General features: G+C 37.8%; 1 protein-coding gene across 1 annotated transcript in view; it reads right to left on the reverse strand.

Annotated features, from left to right (window-relative positions):
* LOC128636623 (involucrin-like) overlaps positions 1–23211 on the reverse strand; it is a 120880-nt gene that overhangs the window by 59198 nt on the left and 38471 nt on the right. Inside the window, exons 32-35 of the mRNA XM_053689614.1 lie at positions 15056–15106; positions 14162–14212; positions 13876–13923; positions 13421–13468 (exon numbers count right to left, since the gene is read on the reverse strand). Of these exons, the coding sequence (XP_053545589.1) occupies positions 13421–13468; positions 13876–13923; positions 14162–14212; positions 15056–15106 (198 nt within the window). The remainder of the gene's footprint in view (positions 1–13420; positions 13469–13875; positions 13924–14161; positions 14213–15055; positions 15107–23211) is intronic.

The following is a 23211-nucleotide window of genomic DNA, read 5'->3' on the forward strand; positions in this document are numbered from 1 at the left end:
GCTATGGTTGGGCACTTTATAAAGTTCTAAATATATGTGTTTAAACTTATATTTGCCATGATTCAGGATAATCAGTATTCCTTATTTCAGACAGTTTCATTATTTGGTATTATGCATATGAAATATTTTTTTCTTACCTTAAAAGAATTTTTTCTATTGACTTTTTTTCCCTGTGGGCTGTTAGGCTCGCGGGGTTGAAAATGCTTCAATTTATTGCGTCATTCTTGGCGCAGACTTTTTTGGCACAAAAATTTTGTCATTTCCGCCATGGTTGCATGGTTGCGTCATTTTTGACGTTCAGATGTTTTTTTGCGCCAAAATTGTGGGCGTTGTTTTTTTCAGCGTCACAGGATGTGGCGTCATACTTGGCGCCAAAAAATATGGGTGTTGTACTTGGCGCCAATAATGTGGGCGTCATTCTTGTCTCCACCTTTTCACATTATTTCAGTCTCATTTTTCATTGTTTCTGGTTGCTAGAGGCTTGTTCATTTGTCATTTTTCCCATTCCTGAAACTGTCATTTAAGGAATTTGATACTTTTGCTTTATATGTTTTTTCTATTACATATTGCAAGATGTCTCAACATGACCCTGGATCAGAAGCTACTTCTGGAAAGACGCTGCCTGATGCTGGTTCTACCAAAGTTAAGTGCATCTGTTGTAAACTTTTGGTAACTGTTCCTCCGGCTGTTTGTGATAACTGTCATGATAAACTTTCTAATGCAGATTGTGTTTCCATTAGTAATAATTCATTACCTGTTGTTGTTCCTTCAACATCTAATGTTCAGGATGTCCCTGTTAATGTAAAAGAATTTGTTTCTAAATCTATTAGGAAGGCTATGTCTGTTATTCCTCCTTCCAGTAAGCGTAAAATGTCTTTTAAAACTTCTCATATTTCAGATGAATTTTTAAGTGACCGTCATCATTCTGACTTATCTGTTTCTGATGAGGATCTATCTGGTTCAGAAGATTCTGCCTCAGATATTGACACTGATAAATCTTCATGTTTATTTAAGATGGAGTTTATTCGTTCTTTACTTAAAGAAGTGTTAATTGCATTAGATATGGAGGAGTCTAGTCCTCTTGATACTAAATCTACTAAGCGTTTAAATTCGTTTTTCAAACCTCATGTAGTTATTCCTGAAGTTTTTCCAGTTCCTGATGCTATTTCAGAAGTAATTTCTAGGGAATGGAATAGTCTGGGTACTTCATTTACTCCTTCTCAAAGGTTTAAGAAATTGTACCCTGTGCCATCTGATAGATTGGAATTTTGGGATAAAATCCCTAAAGTTGATGGGGCTATTTCTACTCTTGCTAAACGTACTACTATTCCTACGGCGGATAGTACTTCCTTTAAGGATGCTTTAGACAGGAAGCTTGAATCCTTTCTAAGGAGAGCTTATTTATGTTCAGGTAAACTTCTTAGACCTGCTATTTCTTTGGCTGATGTTGCTGCAGCTTCAACTTTCTGGTTGGAGGCTTTAGCACAACAAGTGTCAGATCATAATGCTTATAGGATTGTTAAACTTCTTCAACATGCTAATAACTTTATTTGTGATGCCATTTTTGATATCATTAGAATTGATGTCAGGTATATGTCTTTAGCTATTTTAGCTAGAAGAGCTTTATGGCTTAAATCTTGGAATGCAGATATGTCTTCTAAGTCAACTTTGCTTTCTCTTTCTTTCCAAGGTAATAAATTATTTGGTTCACAGTTGGATTCTATTATTTCAACTGTTACTGGGGGGAAAGGAACCTTTTTCCCTCAGGACAAAAAATCTAAAGGTAAATACAGGGCTGCTAATCGTTTTCGTTCCTTTCGTCAGAATAAAGAACAGAAGCCTGACCCTTCCCCTAAAGGAACGGTTTCCGTTCGGAAACCTTCTCCAGTCTGGAATAAATCCAAGCCTTTTAGAAAGTCAAAACCAGCTCCCAAATCCGCATGAAGGTGCGGCCCTCATTCCAGCACAGCTGGTAGGGGGCAGGTTACGATTTTTCAAAGATATTTGGATCAATTTGATTCACAGTCTTTGGATTCAGAACATTGTTTCTCAAGGATAAAGAATAGGTTTCAAGATAAGACCTCCTGTGAGAAGATTTTTTTTCTCTCGCATTCCAGTAAACCCAGTGAAGGCTCAGGCATTTCTGAAATGTGTTTCAGATCTAGAGTTGGCTGGGGTAATTGTGCCAGTTCCAGTTCTGGAACGGGGTCTGGGGTTTTACTCAAATCTATTCATTGTACCAAAGAAGGAGAATTCCTTCAGACCAGTTCTGGATCTAAAAATATTGAATCGTTATGTAAGAATACCAACATTCAAAATGGTGACTATAAGGACTATTCTGCCTTTTGTTCAGCAAGGGCATTATATGTCCACAATAGATTTACAGGATGCATATCTTCATATTCCAATTCATCCAGATCACTATCAGTTTCTGAGATTCTCTTTTCTAGACAAGCATTACCAGTTTGTTGCCCTTCAGTTTGGCCTAGCAACAGCTCCAAGGATCTTTTCAAAGGTTCTTGGTGCCCTTCTCTCTGTAATCAGAGAACAGGGTATTGCGGTATTTCCTTATTTGGACGATATCTTGGTACTTGCTCAGTCTTTACATTCTGCAGAATCTCATACGAATCAACTTGTGTTGTTTCTTCAAAAACATGGTTGGAGGATCAATTTACCAAAGAGTTCTTTGATTCCTCAGACAAAGGTAACCTTTTTGGGCTTTCAAATAGATTCAGTGTCCATGACTTTGTCTCTAACAGAAAAGAGACGTCTGAATTTGGTTTTAGCTTGTCGAAACCTTCAGTCTCAATCATTCCCTTCGGTAGCTTTTTGCATCGAAATTTTAGGTCTCATGACTGCTGCATCGGACGCGATCCCCTTTGCTCGTTTTCACATGAGACCTCTTCAGCTTTGTATGCTGAACCAGTGGTGCAGGGATTATACAAGGATATCACAAATAATATCCTTAAATCCCAATGTTCGATCTTCTCTGACTTGGTGGTTGGATCACCATCGTTTAATTCAAGGGGCCTCTTTTGTTTGTCCAACCTGGACTGTGATTTCAACAGATGTGAGTCTTTCAGGTTGGCGAGCTGTATGGGGATCTCTGACAGCGCAGGGGGTTTGGGAATCTCAGGAGGCGAGATTACCAATCAACATTTTGGAACTCCATGCGATTTTCAGAGCTCTCCAGTTCTGGCCTCTTCTGAAGAGAGAATCGTTTATTTGTTTTCAGACGGACAATGTCACAACCGTGGCGTATGTCAATCATCAAGATGGGACTCACAGTCCTCAAGCTATGAAAGAAGTATCTCGGATACTTGTATGGGCGGAATCCAGCTCCTGTCTAATTTCTGCGGTTCACATCCCAGGTGTAGACAATTGGGAAGCGGATTATCTCAGTCGCCAGTTGTTACATCCGGGCGAATGGTCTCTTCACCCAGAGTTATTTCTTCAGATTGTTCAGATCTGGGGACTTCCAGAAATAGATCTGATGGCCTCTCATCTAAACAAGAAACTTCCCAGGTATCTGTCCAGATCCAGGGATCCTCAGGCGGAAGCAGTGGACGCGTTGTCGCTTCCTTGGAATTATCATCCTGCCTATATCTTTCCGCCTCTAGTTCTTCTTCCAAGAGTGATTTCCAAAATTTTAATGGAACGTTCGTTTGTTCTGCTGGTGGCTCCAGCATGGCCTCACAGGTTTTGGTATGCGGATCTCATTCGGATGGCCAGTTGCCAACCTTGGACACTTCTGTTAAGACCAGACCTTCTATCTCAAGGCCCATTTTTCCATCAGGATCTCAAATCATTAAATTTGAAGGTATGGAAATTGAACGCTTGATTCTTAGTCATAGGGGTTTCTCTGACTCAGTTATTAATACTATGTTACAGGCTCGTAAATCTGTGTCTAGGAAGATTTATTATAGAGTCTGGAAGACTTACATTTCTTGGTGTTCTTCTCATAAATTCTCCTGGCATTCTTTTAGAATTCCTAGAATTTTACAGTTTCTTCAGGATGGTTTGGATAAAGGTTTATCTGCAAGTTCTTTGAAAGGACAAATCTCTGCTCTTTCTGTTCTTTTTCACAGAAAGATTGCTAATCTTCCTGATATTCATTGTTTTGTACAGGCTTTGGTTCGTATCAAGCCTGTCATTAAGTCAATCTCTCCTCCTTGGAGTCTTAATTTGGTTCTGAGGGCTTTACAGGCTCCTCCGTTTGAACCTATGCATTCTCTGGATATTAAATTACTTTCTTGGAAAGTTTTGTTCCTTTTGGCCATCTCTTCTGCTAGAAGAGTTTCTGAGTTATCTGCTCTTTCTTGTGAATCTCCTTTTCTGATTTTTCATCAGGATAAGGCGGTGTTGCGGACTTCATTTCAATTTTTACCTAAGGTTGTGAATTCTAACAACATTAGTAGAGAAATTGTTGTCCCTTCATTGTGCCCTGATCCTAAGAATTCAAAGGAGAGATCTTTACATTCTTTGGATATAGTAAGAGCTTTGAAATATGTTGAAGCTACTAAAGATTTTAGAAAGCTTTCTAGTCTATTTGTTATCTTTTCTGGTTCCAGGAAAGGTCAGAAAGCTTCTGCCATTTCTTTGGCGTCTTGGTTAAAGTCTTTGATTCATCATGCTTATGTGGAGTCGGGTAAGTCCCCGCCTCAAAGGATTACGGCTCATTCTACTAGGTCAGTTTCTACTTCCTGGGCTTTTAGGAATGAAGCTTCCGTTGATCAGATTTGCAAAGCAGCAACTTGGTCTTCTTTGCATACTTTTACTAAATTCTATCATTTTGATGTTTTCGCTTCTTCTGAAGCAGTTTTTGGTAGAAAAGTACTTCAGGCAGCTGTTTCAGTTTGATTCTTCTGCTTATGATTTCAGTTTTTTTCATTATTTAGATTAAAACTTTTGATTTGGGTTGTGGATTATTTTTTCAGCGGAATTGGCTGTCTTTATTTTATCCCTCCCTCTCTAGTGACTCTTGCGTGGAAGTTCCACATCTTGGGTATCTGCTATCCCATACATCACTAGCTCATGGACTCTTGCTAATTACATGAAAGAAAACATAATTTATGTAAGAACTTACCTGATAAATTCATTTCTTTCATATTAGCAAGAGTCCATGAGACCCACCCTTTTTGTGGTGGTTATGATTTTTTTGTATAAAGCACAATTATTCCAATTCCTTATTTTTGATGCTTTCGCTCCTTTTTTTATCACCCCACTTCTTGGCTATTCATTAAACTGAATTGTGGGTGTGGTGAGGGGTGTATTTATAGGCATTTTGAGGTTTGGGAAACTTTGCCCCTCCTGGTAGGAATGTATATCCCATATGTCACTAGCTCATGGTCTCTTGCTAATATGAAAGAAATGAATTTATCAGGTAAGTTCTTACATAAATTATGTTTTTGTTTTGTCAATTTTTTTTTCCTTGTCTAGTGTCCATGAAGAGTGGATGGATGAGCAAATGATTGGGGCCCCTTTTTGATCAATACTGTGTATATTTCTGTATGTACTACTGGTTTATTATAATAAATGAATCTTCATATATAGTGCTGGGAAGTATTTAATTTATACCATATCAATTGCAACTTTTAACTCAAAGACAAAAAAACAAAAGGGTTAACTGCGCAAAAAAGGAAACTATTAAACCTGTGGTGATAGAGGAAACTCCCAACCTCAATTGCTAAAGTGATTTGGAAAGAATATTTATGGACTCTGAAAGGAGACCATAAAATTCAAAAACACAGGCGCTAAAACAGCTTAAAATAGAAAATGTATAAAATAAAAAAGTGATTTTCAAGCATATAGCGCAATATATATATGCAAATAATGACACCCAGTGCGGACTGAATCAACAAAAGATGTGTGAACAATAGAAGTGTATAAAATATATATTTAATTACATAAGTGAAAAAGTAAAATGAAATGATTTACACACATAAAAGCGCTGATCAGGCGCAATATTGAAGTGTAGTATACATATTAGCAACAATGTAATACAAAAAATAAAACAATGTGAAAGGTTTAGTTAATTTCCAGTTGAGATTCGATGTGATGATTTTTTCAAATGGCCCAGATTTTGAAGGATGATTTAGGTCTTCAATGAGAGCTGGAGCGAGATGAGGAAGACCAATAAACGACAGAAAAGGCAACAAAATATGGTTTTCACTTTTACTTACACCGGAGATCGGTGGTTGAATCCTGTATGTTCCTTTCAGTGGCGTAAGACTCCAAACCGCAGTGGGCAGCGAAAATCAATCCAGCAGAAAATATGCAAACACCTTTGCACAGGTAACTGGAAAACTGCACCTACGGAGGCCGGAGAGAGACAAGAATAGAACAGAAAAGAGCAACGCGTTTCAACCCGTAAACAGGGTCTTTTTCAAGCTCCCAACAGATAGATAAGTGTGTCATATATAGCCGATACAATTAGGCTATTGGTTAATTTGCATCAGTGGGCGTATGTATTCCAAAATAGTTTACCAGACGTAATGTTTGTGTATCACAGTTCACTCGATGCTTTAACATATATTGTATCAAAGAACAACTACTATTGTATCAAAAAACAACTACATGTGTACATATATGCCTCTATTTAGGAAGCACAACTCTGGTTGTATCCAATCCGCACGGAGGTCTCTCTGATCATATATAAAAAATCAAGCTCAATGTAAAAAACTACTTATAAAAATTCAAAATATAATTTTTGCAGAGAATAAAAATGTATGTGAGGTGTACATATATAAAATATATAAAATTGTAATAATATAAATTTTAATGGTTTGGGGAAATATAAAAATATATAAAAAAAAAAATATATAGAAAAATATATACATATATTAGTGACAATCAGAAAGGTATATTTTGAGCAAGAACAGCAGATGACCCTGGAAGGATACATTGAAAATTTAGAGTAGAAAATTGAAAAATCTGTATATAAGCTAAATATATAGAATAGGAGGTCAATCTTTTAGGAAACAGCCAATGTCAAAATCGACATTCAGACCTAGTGGATATAACGTTTTTAAATCAAAGATCCATTTACTTTCTCTTTTTAAAAGATCATTAATTATATTTCCTCCTCTCCATTTCTTTTTGACTTTTTCTATTCCGAGATAGGAAAAATAGCTTAGATTCCCATTATTACACATCCCAAAATGTTTAGCAATTGGTAGGTCTTTGTTTCTTTTTAATGTAAAATTTTCTATAGAACACATATGTTCTCTGATACGCGTACGTAGGGGTCTGGAGGTCTCACCTGTATATTGTAGACCACATTTGCACTGAATGATGTAAATAATATTGCTATCTGAGCATCTAATGAGATCTTTTATCTTGTATGATTTTCCTGTTACATTTGATTTAAATTCTCTACATTTGGTTGAGTGTTCACAAGACTTGCAGGTTAAACAGGGAAAAAAGCCTAAAAGACTATTGCCCTTTATGTCTAATTGATTAGCACTGTTTGCAGGACTATTGCTGTTATGTGTTGGTGCCAAAATGGTCTTAAGATTTTTCACTTTTTTGTACACTACTTGTGGTCTTGGTGGAAGACCAGGACCTAGTATTTCATCATTTTTAAGTAACTTCCAATGCTTGAACAAGCATTGGAAGTTACTTAAAAATGATGAAATACTAGGTCCTGGTCTTCCACCAAGACCACAAGTAGTGTACAAAAAAGTGAAAAATCTTAAGACCATTTTGGCACCAACACATAACAGCAATAGTCCTGCAAACAGTGCTAATCAATTAGACATAAAGGGCAATAGTCTTTTAGGCTTTTTTCCCTGCTTAACCTGCAAGTCTTGTGAACACTCAACCAAATGTAGAGAATTTAAATCAAATGTAACAGGAAAATCATACAAGATAAAAGATCTCATTAGATGCTCAGATAGCAATATTATTTACATCATTCAGTGCAAATGTGGTCTACAATATACAGGTGAGACCTCCAGACCCCTACGTACGCGTATCAGAGAACATATGTGGTCTATAGAAAATTTTACATTAAAAAGAAACAAAGACCTACCAATTGCTAAACATTTTGGGATGTGTAATAATGGGAATCTAAGCTATTTTTCCCATCTCGGAATAGAAAAAGTCAAAAAGAAATGGAGAGGAGGAAATATAATTAATGATCTTTTAAAAAGAGAAAGTAAATGGATCTTTGATTTAAAAACGTTATATCCACTAGGTCTGAATGTCGATTTTGACATTGGCTGTTTCCTAAAAGATTAACCTCCTATTCCTACATATTTAGCTTATATACAGATTTTTCAATTTTCTACTCTAAATTTTCAATGTATCCTTCCAGGGTCATCTGCTGTTCTTCCTCAAAATATACCTTTCTGATTGTCACTAATATATGTATATATTTTTCTATATTTTTTTTTTTTATATATTTTTATATTTCCCCAAACCATTAAAATTTATATTATTACAATTTTATATATTTTATATATGTACACCTCACATACATTTTTATTCTCTGCAAAAATTATATTTTGAATTTTTATAAGTAGTTTTTTACATTGAGCTTGATTTTTTATATATGATCCAGTGGCGGCTGGTGACTTTTGAAGATGGGGGAGCACTAGCCCCGCCCCTCAGATGGCTCCGCCCATTTTATTGTGCGTGTATGGATATATATATATATATAGACACAAAAATACACAGATACACACAGATATACACATATTTACACACACATACAGACACAAGGATATATATACACAAATACACATAAAAATACTGACACAAACTCTCACATATACATACATGCGCACACACATGCATTCATACATAAACATTCACACACATAGGATAGTCTCATTGTTCCTTTCAGTGTGCTTTGCTGTTGCACACAAATTATTGTTTCTATTAATAGTAAAAGGCATATAACTAACTGGACTGCAGCACATTTTCTGATTTATGTTTGCATATTTATTTGGGTTTTTATTAGTTTTTTTAATGGTGCAATTAACCTGCTGTCATTCTGGAGGTACACTGTGTAAAGGTTTGGTAAATATGCATTCACATAAGGGGTTAACAATGATAAAATTTCTTACACACACACAGATCTACACATATTTATACACACAGACAACACATACACACAAATGGGTATAGACACAACAAACATGTATACTTACACACACATATAAAAATATAAAAAATACTGACAAACAAAGCACCAGGGGTGTGGAAATTTAAAAATAAACTACTTGTCCAAGGGACTAAAGCGGGAACCCAATCTACTTGTCCCTCATGACAATCTACTTGTCCTGATTCGTAAAAAACAACAACATTATTTACACACACACATTTACACCCACACAAATACATATTTACACATATACACATTTACACACACACAACCACATATACATTTATAAACACATATATTACACACATATTTACACAAACACACACACATGCATACATACATTCTGAGGAAGTAACCTAAGGCAGCAGTAACTGTTCTTTTAGCCTTGGCAATTTTAGAACTGTATGTAAGGAGTAGAGCAGACTATTTTTCACCCAATTAGAAAGTTGCCCTGGTGCGAAAATTTAGAGTGACAAAACAAGCCCATCCCATGAGGAACACATGACTGACCCACTGTGGCAAAAGCAGCCCACCCATAGAGTGATTTTGCTGAGTCATACCTTTTAGTGTAAATAAAATGTAATTTATAGCACTATGGCCAGGAAAATTACAAAGTAAAAAATAGGTTTAATCAAAAGGTTCTTCAAACTTTTTCCCCAAGACCTTCATGACCCACACTACCCACATGCTCATACAAAACACACACACCACACACACTAATACAAAACACATACTCTCATACAACACACTCTCATACCACACACACACACACCACACACTAATACAAAACACATACTCTCATACAACAAACTCTCATAACACACACCACACTAATACAAAACACATACTCTCATACAACAAACTCTCATAACACACACCACACTAATACAAAACACATACTCTCATACAACACATTCTCATACCACACACACACACCACACACTAATACAAAACACATACTCTCATACCACACACTGATACAAAACACACTCTCATACAACACACACACACACTAATACAAAACACACACTCATACAACACACTGTCAGCCCCATATCCATGGTTGCCTTAGCTGTCTGCAAAGACATAACCGGCATCAAATTGTGCTAGTGTGGGATGTATGTGTATGGCTAAATATCCTACCCAGGTAGACCTTAGTGAGCCCAATGGAGGGGTTAAATTCTAAAAAAAAAATAACAATATCTGCTCATAGAGAGCAATTCATTTTTATGTGATTCATACTTTCTAATGCTTTCAAACTGTTTGGGGGTTTCTTGTCCGTTTTAGGAACATGTCATAACTTTCAAAAGATTTTATGCAATTTAATGAAAAAAATGCTAGACAATGTCTGCAAAGGAAGGATTGGCTGGATTATAGTATGGAGATGTCATTTTTTAATTTTATTACATGTGTCACTCACAGGGTTATCTTTGGAGTAACCGCTGGGGTGGAGTGTCCTAGCTAGCTTTCAGATAGGGAGTGATGCATATACTTCGTTTTTTCTCTGCAGGGTTTGGCCGCTCCTCAGCAGCTTGTGCCTGCTGCTCCTGCAGCTCAGACTTAAGGAGGGGATGGCTTGCACTGGAGCAGAGGTTCTAAACGTTCTTAATTTCCCTCATCCACAGCCCTATCATCATACTGCAGCTGTGTGAACCGAGAACGTTACATGGAGCCGCGCTAAATACTGACAGTGTTGGCGCGCAACAAAAAAAGACCCTAAAAATACATATGTACAGCTGGTTCTTCCTACCTTAGCAAATGTTTTAAAAACTTTGTGCGTGCACATCGTGACCGCTCAGGGCAAGCTCACCAGCTGAAGTATCGCCTGCTAGGTTAGATTAGGGCAGTGTCAGTCTGCAGGTCTGCAGGAGCCGGTCTGTGACAGTACTCACAAGGATATCCCCCGACTGCCTTGTCAGCATTGTGCGTGCACAACACGACCGCTCAGGGCAAGCTCACCAGCTGAAGTATCGCCTGCTAGGCTAGATTAGGGCAGTGTTAGTCTGCAGGTCTGCAGGAGCCGGTCTGTGACAGTACTCACAAGGATATCCCCCGACTGCCTTGTCAGCATTGTGCGTGCACGACACGACCGCTCAGGGCAAGCTCACCAGCTGAAGTATCGCCTGCTAGGCTAGATTAGGGCAGACTATAACAGATGTGTTAAACAGAGGGAGAGGAGATACAAGATCGTTAATCTGTTTAACTTAAGCAAAGGAGTTAGTTTTCACTGCGGTCTTATTCAGCTGAGCTGAAGCATGTGTACATTTTCCTGGCAGACAGCTTTGTTCCTAGAAATAAATTGTAAACTAAAATGCTGCCCTACCTTGGTCCTCTGCTATCATGAATGTTAGGTCTCTCTGGTTCGTGCATACAGTGTTTGAGCTCCTCTCAGCTCAATGACTATCTCCGCAATGAGATTTCGCGCCGTTGAGCTGGGAGGAGCTTGTCGAGCGTCATCACGTGACTGTGAGTGATGACGCTCTTCTCTGTCACTGGCTGCTGCTGGCCTGCTGCCTGTCTCTCTCTAACACCTCCCACCCCTCGCACAGGCTGAAGTGTGCGAACAGCTCACTATGGGGATGGGGAGGCTGGGAGCTGCGCAGCAGGCAATTTTAGAATGCGCAAAGCACAGTGGCATAGTTTAGCTATCGCACGTGCGGTTAGGGCTTAGAGTAAAATTTAGTACAGGGGCCAGGCTACAGGCTGTAATACTGTATTGTGTAAACTGTAAAATAATATTATACTGTAACTTTTACACAAGTACATCATTAAATAAATGAAATAAAAAAAAGAAAATAAGTTTATATTGTATTTTTTTCTGGGGGTAAAAATAATATAATTTTTTCAATAGGGGGATATTGGAAAAATTATATTTTTTTTTCAGTTTTTTTTTTTTTTCTTCAGGGATGCTGGGGGGGGCACGTGCGAGTGTGCTCAAATGGAGGAGCCTCCACTGATATGATCAGAGAGACCTCCGTGCGGATTGGATACAACCAGAGTTGTGCTTCCTAAATAGAGGCATATATGTACACATGTAGTTGTTTTTTGATACAATAGTAGTTGTTCTTTGATACAATATATGTTAAAGCATCGAGTGAACTGTGATACACAAACATTACGGCTGGTAAACTATTTTGGAATACATACGCCCACTGATGCAAATTAACCAATAGCCTAATTGTATCGGCTATATATGACACACTTATCTATCTGTTGGGAGCTTGAAAAAGACCCTGTTTACGGGTTGAAACGCGTTGCTCTTTTCTGTTCTATTCTTGTCTCTCTCCGGCCTCCGTAGGTGCAGTTTTCCAGTTACCTGTGCAAAGGTGTTTGCATATTTTCTGCTGGATTGATTTTCGCTGCCCACTGCGGTTTGGAGTCTTACGCCACTGAAAGGAACATACAGGATTCAACCACCGATCTCCGGTGTAAGTAAAAGTGAAAACCATATTTTGTTGCCTTTTCTGTCGTTTATTGGTCTTCCTCATCTCGCTCCAGCTCTCATTGAAGACCTAAATCATCCTTCAAAATCTGGGCCATTTGAAAAAATCATCACATCGAATCTCAACTGGAAATTAACTAAACCTTTCACATTGTTTTATTTTTTGTATTACATTGTTGCTAATATGTATACTACACTTCAATATTGCGCCTGCTCAGCGCTTTTATGTGTGTAAATCATTTCATTTTACTTTTTCACTTATGTAATTAAATATATATTTTATACACTTCTATTGTTCACACATCTTTTGTTGATTCAGTCCGCACTGGGTGTCATTATTTGCATATATATATTGCGCTATATGCTTGAAAATCACTTTTATTTTATACATTTTCTATTTTAAGCTGTTTTAGCGCCTGTGTTTTTGAATTTTATGGTCTCCTTTCAGAGTCCATAAATATTCTTTCCAAATAACTTTTAACTCAAAACAAAGCCTCTAATAAGTACAAAACATATATAAATATTCTTGAATGTGAAGTCTCCAAAGACAGTCCACAAATAATTGAAAAGATATCATCACAATAAATACAGAACTTATTTCACAGACTACAGACACATACGACACATAAGAGATAGTGGTACAATAGACATAGAAAGCAGTGAATTTAGTAGGAAATGATATAAATCTATAACTATAAAAAATTTGGTCAATAATATAAATCGTTCTTAGGAGAACAAGTCAAGCCCTGTAAAAAAAAAAAAAAAAAAAAACACGCAATAAGAATAAAATGGAATTATATTTCTAACATACATAAAAAGCTGCAGGAATAATACTGAAGGCTTGACAAAAGGCGTGACAGAGGTCTTACCTTCTCTTTGGTGAACTCTGATTTGTTCATATTTTCATGAGGTTCTATCTGGAACAAATAAATACTATTTAATAAAAACATCCCAATGTGAGAACATTTAACAATAGCAGAGGCCGGAAATCTCATTGTACAATAACGAAAACAATACGCTTTGAATTCCGTATTATAAGTACAAATTTCACCATGTTTTTTCCTTTGTAATTTTGATACAAATTTTTATTTTTGCAGAATGCCAAGTTTCAATATTAACAAACAAAATGATTCCCCCTCACTTAAAAGAAAGGACCTTTAGTATTTTCTTGCAGGATTCATAGGAGTAATAGACTGACTCAGCAAGAAAATAATAAAGGTCCTTTCTTTTAAGTGAGGGGGAATCATTTTGTTTATTTGTTGATAAGTTTATATTATCAGAGACTTACAACCTACATGTGAAGGAATTACAGACTCATATTTACCTTGTCTTGGAGCTCAGATTCCTGCAAGTTCAACTGAAGAGTTTCCATCTAGAAGGTGAAGACATTAAATATATTTTCCACACAAAAAAAAAAACTATACTAACTGATAAGCTGCTTTACATGTAATAATTTCTAAACTTCAAACAAATTGACCTTCAGTAATATAGATGGATATTATAAAAATATATATAATACTGTATGCAAAGAAGCAATAATATTTCTAATTCACAGAAAACGCTGCAGGAATATTAAAGGCTTGACATAAGGTGTGTGACAGAGGTCTTACCTTCTCTTCCGACAACTCTGATTTGTTCATATTTTCATGGGGTTCTTCTATCTGGAACAAAAAAATTATTCATTAAAAGCATCCCAATCATGTAGAAATTTAACCTAAATAGGCTCGTGCCAGGTGGAGAAACAAGAGACCAGATATGTAGACGAAGGAAAACTTCATAACAGGATGATCGTTATTACTGCTAGCAGGACTTCCCTTACAGACAAACAAAAGAAAAGTAAGCTCTTGCTACCTTTAACAGCTTATATACTAGTAAGATTCCTAGGTAAGAGAAATATAGGTAAAAGGTTATTGTTACTCTCACCGCATCACTAGCAGAGGCTGGATCATAAGACAGATAGCAGAAAACAAAGAGTAAATGATACATTTATCTTAGCAAAAGTTCACTTCTGCTTCATTTAATGTCCCGTGGGTTCCATAAAAAAGAGCAGCAAGAGAAGACTAAAACAGGCTAATAACAAATATTATATAACACCAATGTAACAAAACTCATTTTACAATAAAGGATAAGATATGGTTTGAATTACGTATTATAACTACACATTTCAGTGGGTTTTTTCAATACAAATTTTTCGTTTTCCATAAAAAGAAATCTTTTTGCAGAACTATTTTGTTACAAATACAAGCAATTTACCAATAAAATTTATACTGAGTTTTAATATTTCTTTATTTTATACAATTTTTTAATTACATTTTTTGTGAGCCCTACTGTAACATATGCATCACATTCACATACTAAATGCAAGGAACACCCCTTAGTGGGACACCGTATGAAAGGTAAAAAACAGCCTTTAGATAATTCCAACTGGGGCTCTATAGTACTGGCGAAATTTATTTCTGAATCTTGTAGGTCAAGCACACATTAGATCGTCCCTAATCCCTTACCTTATCTTCTTGGAGCTCAACTTGTTTCAAGTCCAGTTGAGGAATTTCTTTCTAGAAAGAAAAGCCATTTAATTTATTCACCACCAAATAAAAACATCTTATAGCCCTGATACACTGCAATAGATCTAAAAACCTGCCTTGATATAAATAATTATTATTATCAGTTATTTGCAGAGTGCCAACAGATTCTGCAGTGCTATAAACATAGGCATGGCGTGCAAGATAACATTTATAGGGATCAAGTGGGTAGAGGGTCAAGAGTGACCCCAAGACATTGATATATAGTTATAGAAAAATTGATGTTTTGGAAGAAGAGGGGGAAAAAGGAGCTCAGATTTTGAGAGATTTAGCTTAAGGTAGGAAGAAGACATCCAGGATGAGATAAGAAAGACAGTTGGTGACACCCGTTTGAAAAGGAAGGGGATTGGTCTGGTGCAGAGAGGTAGATTTGGTGTCATCGGCATACAAATTATATTTAAACCATGGGACTTTATTAAGGAACTAAATGATGAAGTATAGATTGAGAAGGGGACCAAGGACAGAACCTTGTGGTACCCCAACAGAAAGTGGTAAAAAGGCAAAGGATGCACCAGAGAAGGCTACACAAGGTATGGTTAGATGGGTACAAAGAGAACCACGAGAGAGCTGTGTCACAAATGCCAAAGGATTGGAGGGTTTGGAGCTAAAGAGGGTGGTCAACAGTATCAAGTAGGATTAGCAGAGAGAAGTGATCTTTCGATATTGCTTTAAGAAGGTCGGCAGTAACTTTAATGATTAGTATCTCTGTGGAGTGTTGGAGGCGAAATCCAGATTGCAGTTGGTCAAGGAGGGTGTTGAATGTATGGAAATGTCAAAAACATGCAAATACTAGCTTTTAAAAAAAAATATGTAAGGGGGAGTAGGAAAATAGGGTGGTAGTTGGATGGGGAGTTGGTTTGAGAGGTTTTTTGAGGATAGGTGTGACCATGTTTCAGAGAATAGGGAGAAGTTAAAAATGTGTATGAGTATACGGGCGTCATGAATACCTCATGATTTAGCTGCCAAGGGGTTAATTCTCTTTAACCTGTGAGCTAAAAAAACATTTGTTTTTTCAAGAAGAACTGTGACCTGTGTTTATGTTTGTTTTTTGTGATAAAACCAGACCCCATTATAAATTGTTTCAGAGTTCCACTTGAATAACTGTTATTGTATAGTCATTAAGGCAAACAAGCCCATAAAAGTGTTGGCTCCAGAGACAATAAGCAGTGCCCTCTCCCCAGATCCTGATGAGGTCAATAAAATGACATTGTCTTATGACATTAGATGAAGGGAAATATGACCACCCTTTCATATTTGGTTTCAAACTGTTTCTCACAATGCAAATAAGAGATTGCCTTTCTGTCTATTTGAAAATGGATGTATATAGCAGAAAATTATAATGTGTTCTCTAAAGTCAGCCAAAGGTACTTTAAGTTTATTGACTGTTTTAAAAGATAGGGGTTTCCCAGCCAGCCCCTGCAAAGGGGGTGAGGTCAGGCAACCTGATCTATTGAAAAAAAAGTATAAGGGTCTTGTGTTTTAACACTGAAATTGTCATTCTTACAAGGGAAGCGGTTGTACAGAGTAAGGACCCATTGCTTCATGCCATCTCTCAGGCACACAGATTCCAAACACTAGTACAGTATGAGGTTTCTATTTTCTTCTTTATATTCTGAAAAACTATTTGCTTGTGTGTAATTTTATTTAAATTTTATAAAACTTTTTATTAATAATGCATTGTGCATAATAATTTTTGGCATAATAAATAATTCCTTTATTAAGCTTTGGCCTTTGTCTAATATTTGCACCACGTTACTGAAAGAGACTGGAGTATTAGAACTGTATATTTTAGGGCATTTATTTTATGTCTAGTAGATACTAAAGAGTGTTGTTAACCCTTGCACCCACTGAACTCAATCACAAGCTTGCCTGGCTTGGCTAGATTGTGACATATTAGTGACAGTAGTAGTGGCCTGAAAACCCTTTTTGTGCCAAATGACTGGCGCAGGGTTGGTTAACCTTGGTCGTCACAAGGGGTAAGGGTAGAAGAGAGGGAAGGGAGGAGCTGTGAGAGGTTCAGATTGAGGGGACAGGTAGTGAGGTGAGAGGAGAGTTTTAGAGCTGAGTTTATGACTGTATTTTGGAAGATTTTGAACCTTTAAGGGGGTTGAAGACTGTTACTATGTTGAGAGATGATTGTTTCTAATGTAATCAATTTTGTTGTTGAATTGGCTGGCAAATACTTGAGCTAAGAGCAGATGTAATAGAAGGTTACAGGTGGGTGGAGAAGAGTATTGAAAGTAGAGAACAGACGTTTTGGGTTTGAAGAAAGAGTAAAGAGTAGAGAAATAATCTTGCTTAGAGGGGTTAAGGGCAGAATAGTAGGAGTTGAAGACAAAATTATAGTGAAGAAAATCAGCTAAACACCAAGATTTTCTCCAGTGTTGCTCAGCAGTGGGTGAACATCTGCGTAGGTAGCATGTCAGAGGAATATGCCAGGGTTGAGTATGAGTGTGTGACTTCCGAGCTAAGGTAAGAGGGGCCAAATTTTCATGGACAGATGTAAGGGTGGGATTGGTGTGGCAGATAGATTGGTCAGGGCAGAAAAAGGAGAAGATTGAAGAGAGCAGAGGTTTGAGAGAGTTTGAGAGCAGTTGCTGATCTAGTGACTTGATGCTTCTGTGGAGTTTGGTGTGAGGGTTAGGAGGAGGGAGAATTTTGTAGGGAGTGATGTGATGCTGCACATGAGTCTTTGTGAGTGGGAGTCAGTCCATTGTGACAGACTGATAGAGGATGACAGACTGATAGAGGAAGTGAGTTGCAGAAGTTGTTTTTTCAGAGAAGTCCCCAAGAATGAGGGCAGGGGTGTCTGAGGAGAGAAAATAAGGTAGCCATGCAGCAAAGTGATCTAGAAATTGAGTTGAGGAGCCAGGGGGAGGGGGTATAGGACTCCAATACATATAGAGGGGGAGAGAATAAACAAACCACATGGTTTTTTAATTAGGAAAATGTGAGGGAAGAGATGGGTTGTATTTGTTGAAAAAGGTGCAATGAGAGGAAAGTAAAATGCCTGCACCACCTCTCCTTGTCTATTTTCAAACCTAGGAGTGTGGCTGAATTGGAGACCCCCATGTGACAATGCAGGAGTGGATGCTGTGTCTGAAGTAGAGAGCAAGGTTTCTGTGAGAGCTAGAAGGTTGAGGGAGTGGGTGATAAAGAGGTCATGGATAGAAGTGAGCTTGTTGCAAACAGAGCGAGAGTTCTAGAGAGCACAAGTGATGGGGGTGTTGGCTTTAGACACAAGAGGAATTTGAGTAACGTTACCAGAGTTTTGTTTTCTAGGTCTATGTAAAGGCACACATCGGTGGGCGAGGCTAGAAAATTGTGGGGGACCAGGATTAGGGGAGATATTGCCAGCAGCTAGTATGAGCGAGAGGGAGCGTGACATAAGATAAGATACAGATTTGTAGTGGGAGAGAGTGTGTTTATAAATGAATGAAGTTCATGAGTGCAAAAGGGAGGGGAGGGTAAAATATGGGCTAATGAATAGTGCAGGTGGTGAGTGGAAAGGAGTAAATGAATAAAGTATTTTGCTACAAGAGGTAGCAAAAGGGAACATGAAGATATTGAGCATTTTTACAAAACAGGTAAACAGTGAAACACACAAAAATACAGTATTACAATAGCACTTGCCTAGTGTCTTGTCCCTTGTTCACTCCTTGTTCTAATTCTTGTATAATTATTTTGCCTAATTCTTAATGCCTAACTTATAAAATGCTCACTTAAGAAATGTAACATTACAAAAATGCTAACTAAACCTGCAATGCTTCACCATAGAAGTGTTACATTTATAGGATAGAGCATTCAGCTGAGTCCATTAAATTAGTTAATGACATGATGGAAAGACAGTCAAAAGGCCAATAGGGAAAGTTTGATTCAGTGTAAGATAAATTAAAATAGACCATATAATTTGGAGGGGGCTGAAATTATACCATTAGTAAACTTATACATTTAGGAATTATATCCAGTATTGACAATGTTTGAACATCACATTAGACATGTGCAATTTATTTCAGACAAATTTAGTTTTCAGACGAAACAATTTTCCGAATCGGCACCATAACGAAAAACTCTGAAAATGAATAAATCAGTTTCCGAATTTTCGGATCCATTCTTTATTCATATTTGGAATTTTTCATTGTTCATCTAAACTGCCACCCCCCCCCAACGTAGCCAACACTAAACCTATTAACCTCTAAACCGCCGCCCCCCACATCGCCAAAACTAAACCCCAAGCTAGTTACAATATTACTATTTACTAACTACCAAGTTCAAATAAATACAAACTTACCTGTGAAATAAAAATAAAACCTAAGCTTAAACAAAAAAAAAAACTAACATTACTTGTTTAAAAACAAAACAAAAAACCCCCTCAAAAAAACCTAACATTACTAGAAATAAAAAAAACTAACATTACAAAAAAATTAAAACTACAATTACAAAAAATAAACTAAATTATCCAAAATAATAAAAAATATTCCTATTCTAATACCCTGTATAAAAAATAAAACACCCCAAAATAAAAATATCTATAATAAACTACCAATAGCACTTAAAAGGGCCTTTTGTAGAGCATTGCCCTAAAGTTAACATCTCTTTTGCAAATAAATTAAACAAATACCCCCTTACATTACAAACCCCCACCACCCAAACCCACAAAATAAAAAAACCTAACTAAAAAAAAAACTAATCTACCCATTGCCCCAAAAAGGGCATTTGTATGGGCATTGCCCTTAAAAGAGCATTCAGCTCTTTTACAGCCCATTAAAAATAAAAAAAGCCCTAATCTAAAAAACAAAAAAACCTTATTATTAACCCCAAATTCTGTACTCACTGTTCCTGAAGTCCATTGAAAGATCTTCATCCAGGTGGCTCCATCTGTATCCATTGTGGGACCGGCATCTTCTATCTTTATCCCAGCGGAGGCATTGGTGGATCCACGGAGGTGGAGGTCCATCGGTCCGACGTGGAGGTCCTCTTCATGCAATCGTTCGCCGCAAAACTGAGGATTGAATGCAAGGTACCCCTTTTAGATTGGGGTACCGTTGCATTCCTATTGACTGAAAAATTTAAATCAGCCAATAGGATGAGAGCTGATTAAATCCTATTGGCTGTTCAAATCAGCCAATAGGATTTAAGCAGCTCTCATCCTATTGGCCGCTTTTTCAGCCAATAGGAATGCAACTTTACCCCAATATAAAAGGGGTACCTTGCATTCAATCCTCAGTGTGCGGCATACGATCGCATGAAGAGGACCTCCACGTAGGACCAATGGACCTCCGCCGGGATGAAGATAGAAGATGCCGGTCCCGCGATGGATACAGATGGAGCCGCCTGGAAGAAGACGCTTCACTACTGGGATGAAGATCTTTCGCCAGACTTCAGGAACAGTGATTACTGCATTTGGGGGTTAGTATTAGGTTTTCTGAGGGTGATTTTTTTTTTTTTTTCGATTTGGGTATTTGTTTAATTGCCCTTTTAAGGACAATGCCCATACAAATGCCATTTTTTTTATTTGGGGGTTGTAATGTTAGGGTGTATGTGTTTTAATTTATTGGCAAAAGAGCTGTTAACTTTAGGGCAATGCCCTACAAAAGGCCCTTTTAAGGGCCATTGGTAGTTTATTATAGGTTAGGGTTTTTTATTTTGGGGTGTTTTTTTTTTTTTTTTAAACGGGGTATTAGATTAGGAATAACTTATAAGTTTGGATAATTTTGTTTGTTATTCTTTGTAATGGTAGTTTTTTTATTTTCTTGTAATTTTAGTGTATTATTTTAGTGTATTATTTTTAGTAATGTTAGGTTTTATTATTTTTAGTAATGTTAGTTTTTTTAATTTAAGCTTAGGCTTTATTTATATTTCACAGGTAAGTTTGTATTTATTATTAAATAGGTAGTTAGTTAATATTTGTAACTTCACTTAAGGTCTATTTTAATTATGTTTAAGTTAGGGGGTGTTAGGTTTAGGGGTTAACAGTTTAATTTTATATAGTGTTTGCCAGGGCCGGATTGGGCAGCCGGGATACCGGGAAAAATCCCGGTGGGCCGGCAGCTGGTGGGCCTTTCCAGCTGTCCAGCTGCAGTGCCAGTGTGCGCAAAGTTAGAGCGGGCGGCAATAAAATTTAAAACATTTTTTTAGCCATTTTATTTTCTTATTGGGCCCTGGGGTATCACGTGAAGCACCACATACAGTCAGTCAGTACGCGACGAGTGACGACTGCAGTCCGTGGCCAGTCACAGGTTATGTTGGCGCACTTACTAAGACGTGAGGCTGTGAACTCAGGGCTGCCTGGTGCCCCGCATTGCCGGGCAGGAGACTAGTAGTCTCTGTCTCTAAGAAGTCACAGAGAGTTGGGATTTTAGGTGTCTGTCACTGACTCACTAATCATGTCTGTGCTCCTCCGTGTGTCACCGCCGGTACTTTACTGTCAGGACTCTGGAGTGGACTCATTTTGCTGGCCGCGGCCGCCAGCCCGCCACTACCCACAGGTAAGATCTCTTCTCTCTTACAAGTGAAGACAGACACTGACTGTTAATCATAACTTCAGACAGTCCCTGACCCTGATGTGCATATAATTACAGTCTCTGTCTCAACATCGGGTAGACACTCAGTTGTAAATATTAACCGTGTGAGACTGCTGCTGAATACTAGATCCACTCAAATGCATCTAATCCCTATCCATGACAAAGCCACCACATTCCTGGAGAACGGTGAGGGATTTGTGTCACACCTCTGTGTTATATCACCTGTTCTTATATAGTGCACCTTCTATTATTTTTTATGGCTAAACCTACATTAACGTGAACCTAGTGGTAAATATTGTGTTATATGTGTTGTGTGAGAGAAGTGAATGTGTTTTTACTGCAGTGGTTCACACACACATAATGCAGATTACATAGTCTATCAGCTTTTGCATATTATTTAATCCTTTTACTCCATTGTAAAGCCTTAAAAACCCAAAAAGCAGATAAATAAAACATCTGTAATGCTTTTATATCGGTTGCAGAGACAGTTGTGATGGGGAAAATTATCTGGGCCAGATTGGGCCATGAGCCAGAGGGGGCGGGTCTGAGCCAGATGGGGGCAGGTCTGAGCCAGATGGGGGCAGGTCTGAGCCAGACGGGGGCAGGTCTGAGCCAGACGGGGGCAGGTCTGAGCCAGACGGGGGCAGGTCTGAGCCAGATGGGGGCAGGTCTGAGCCAGATGGGGGCAGGTCTGAGCCAGATGGGGGCAGGTCTGAGCCAGATGGGGGCAGGTCTGAGCCAGATGGGGGCAGGTCTGAGCCAGATGGGGGCGGGTCTGAGCCAGATGGGGGCGGGTCTGAGCCAGATGGGGGCGGGGCAGGGCCATACAAATTTCCAGGGCCGTTATGATTTCCCAGTCCGGCCCTGGTGTTTGCAATGTGGGGGGACAGTGGTTTAGGTGTTAATAGGTTTAGTTAGTGTTGGCGATGTGGGGGACTGCGGTTTAGGAGTTAATAGCTTTATTTAGTGTTGACAATGTCGGGGAACGGTTGTTTAGAGGTTAATAGTTTTAGTTAGTGTTGGTGATGTGGGGGCGGCGGTTTAGGAGATAGCTTTATTTAGTGTCGGGGAACGGTGGTTTAAATAATTTTGTTTCAGCAAATTAGTTTTTCGGATCAATTCTTTATTTATAATCCTTATTCTATTGTAAACTTTAGAATAGAATAATGAATATGAATAACGAACGGATCCAAAATAATGATTTAACTTAATTTGCCGAAACAAATTTATTTATTTAACTAATGAAAATGAAAAAAATGTTAGCGTTGCACATGTCCACATCACACAGCTAAAGACCATAAAGATGATATCACAGTAAATACAGAATTTATTTCACAGACTACAGACACATGCCACAAGAGATAGAGGTAGAATAGCCACAGAAAGCAGTGAATATAGCAGGAGATGATTCAGGACCCAATTCACATACCAAGAGAGTTACACAAAGTACAAAAGCCACAGAAAGAAGTGCATTTAGCAGGAGATGATGAATCTATAACCATAAAAAAATGGTCAATAATATAAATCGTTCTTAGGAGAACAAGTCAAGCCCTG

The sequence above is a fragment of the Bombina bombina genome, chromosome 7, assembly GCF_027579735.1.
Source record: "Bombina bombina isolate aBomBom1 chromosome 7, aBomBom1.pri, whole genome shotgun sequence".
Lineage (NCBI taxonomy): Eukaryota > Metazoa > Chordata > Amphibia > Anura > Bombinatoridae > Bombina > Bombina bombina.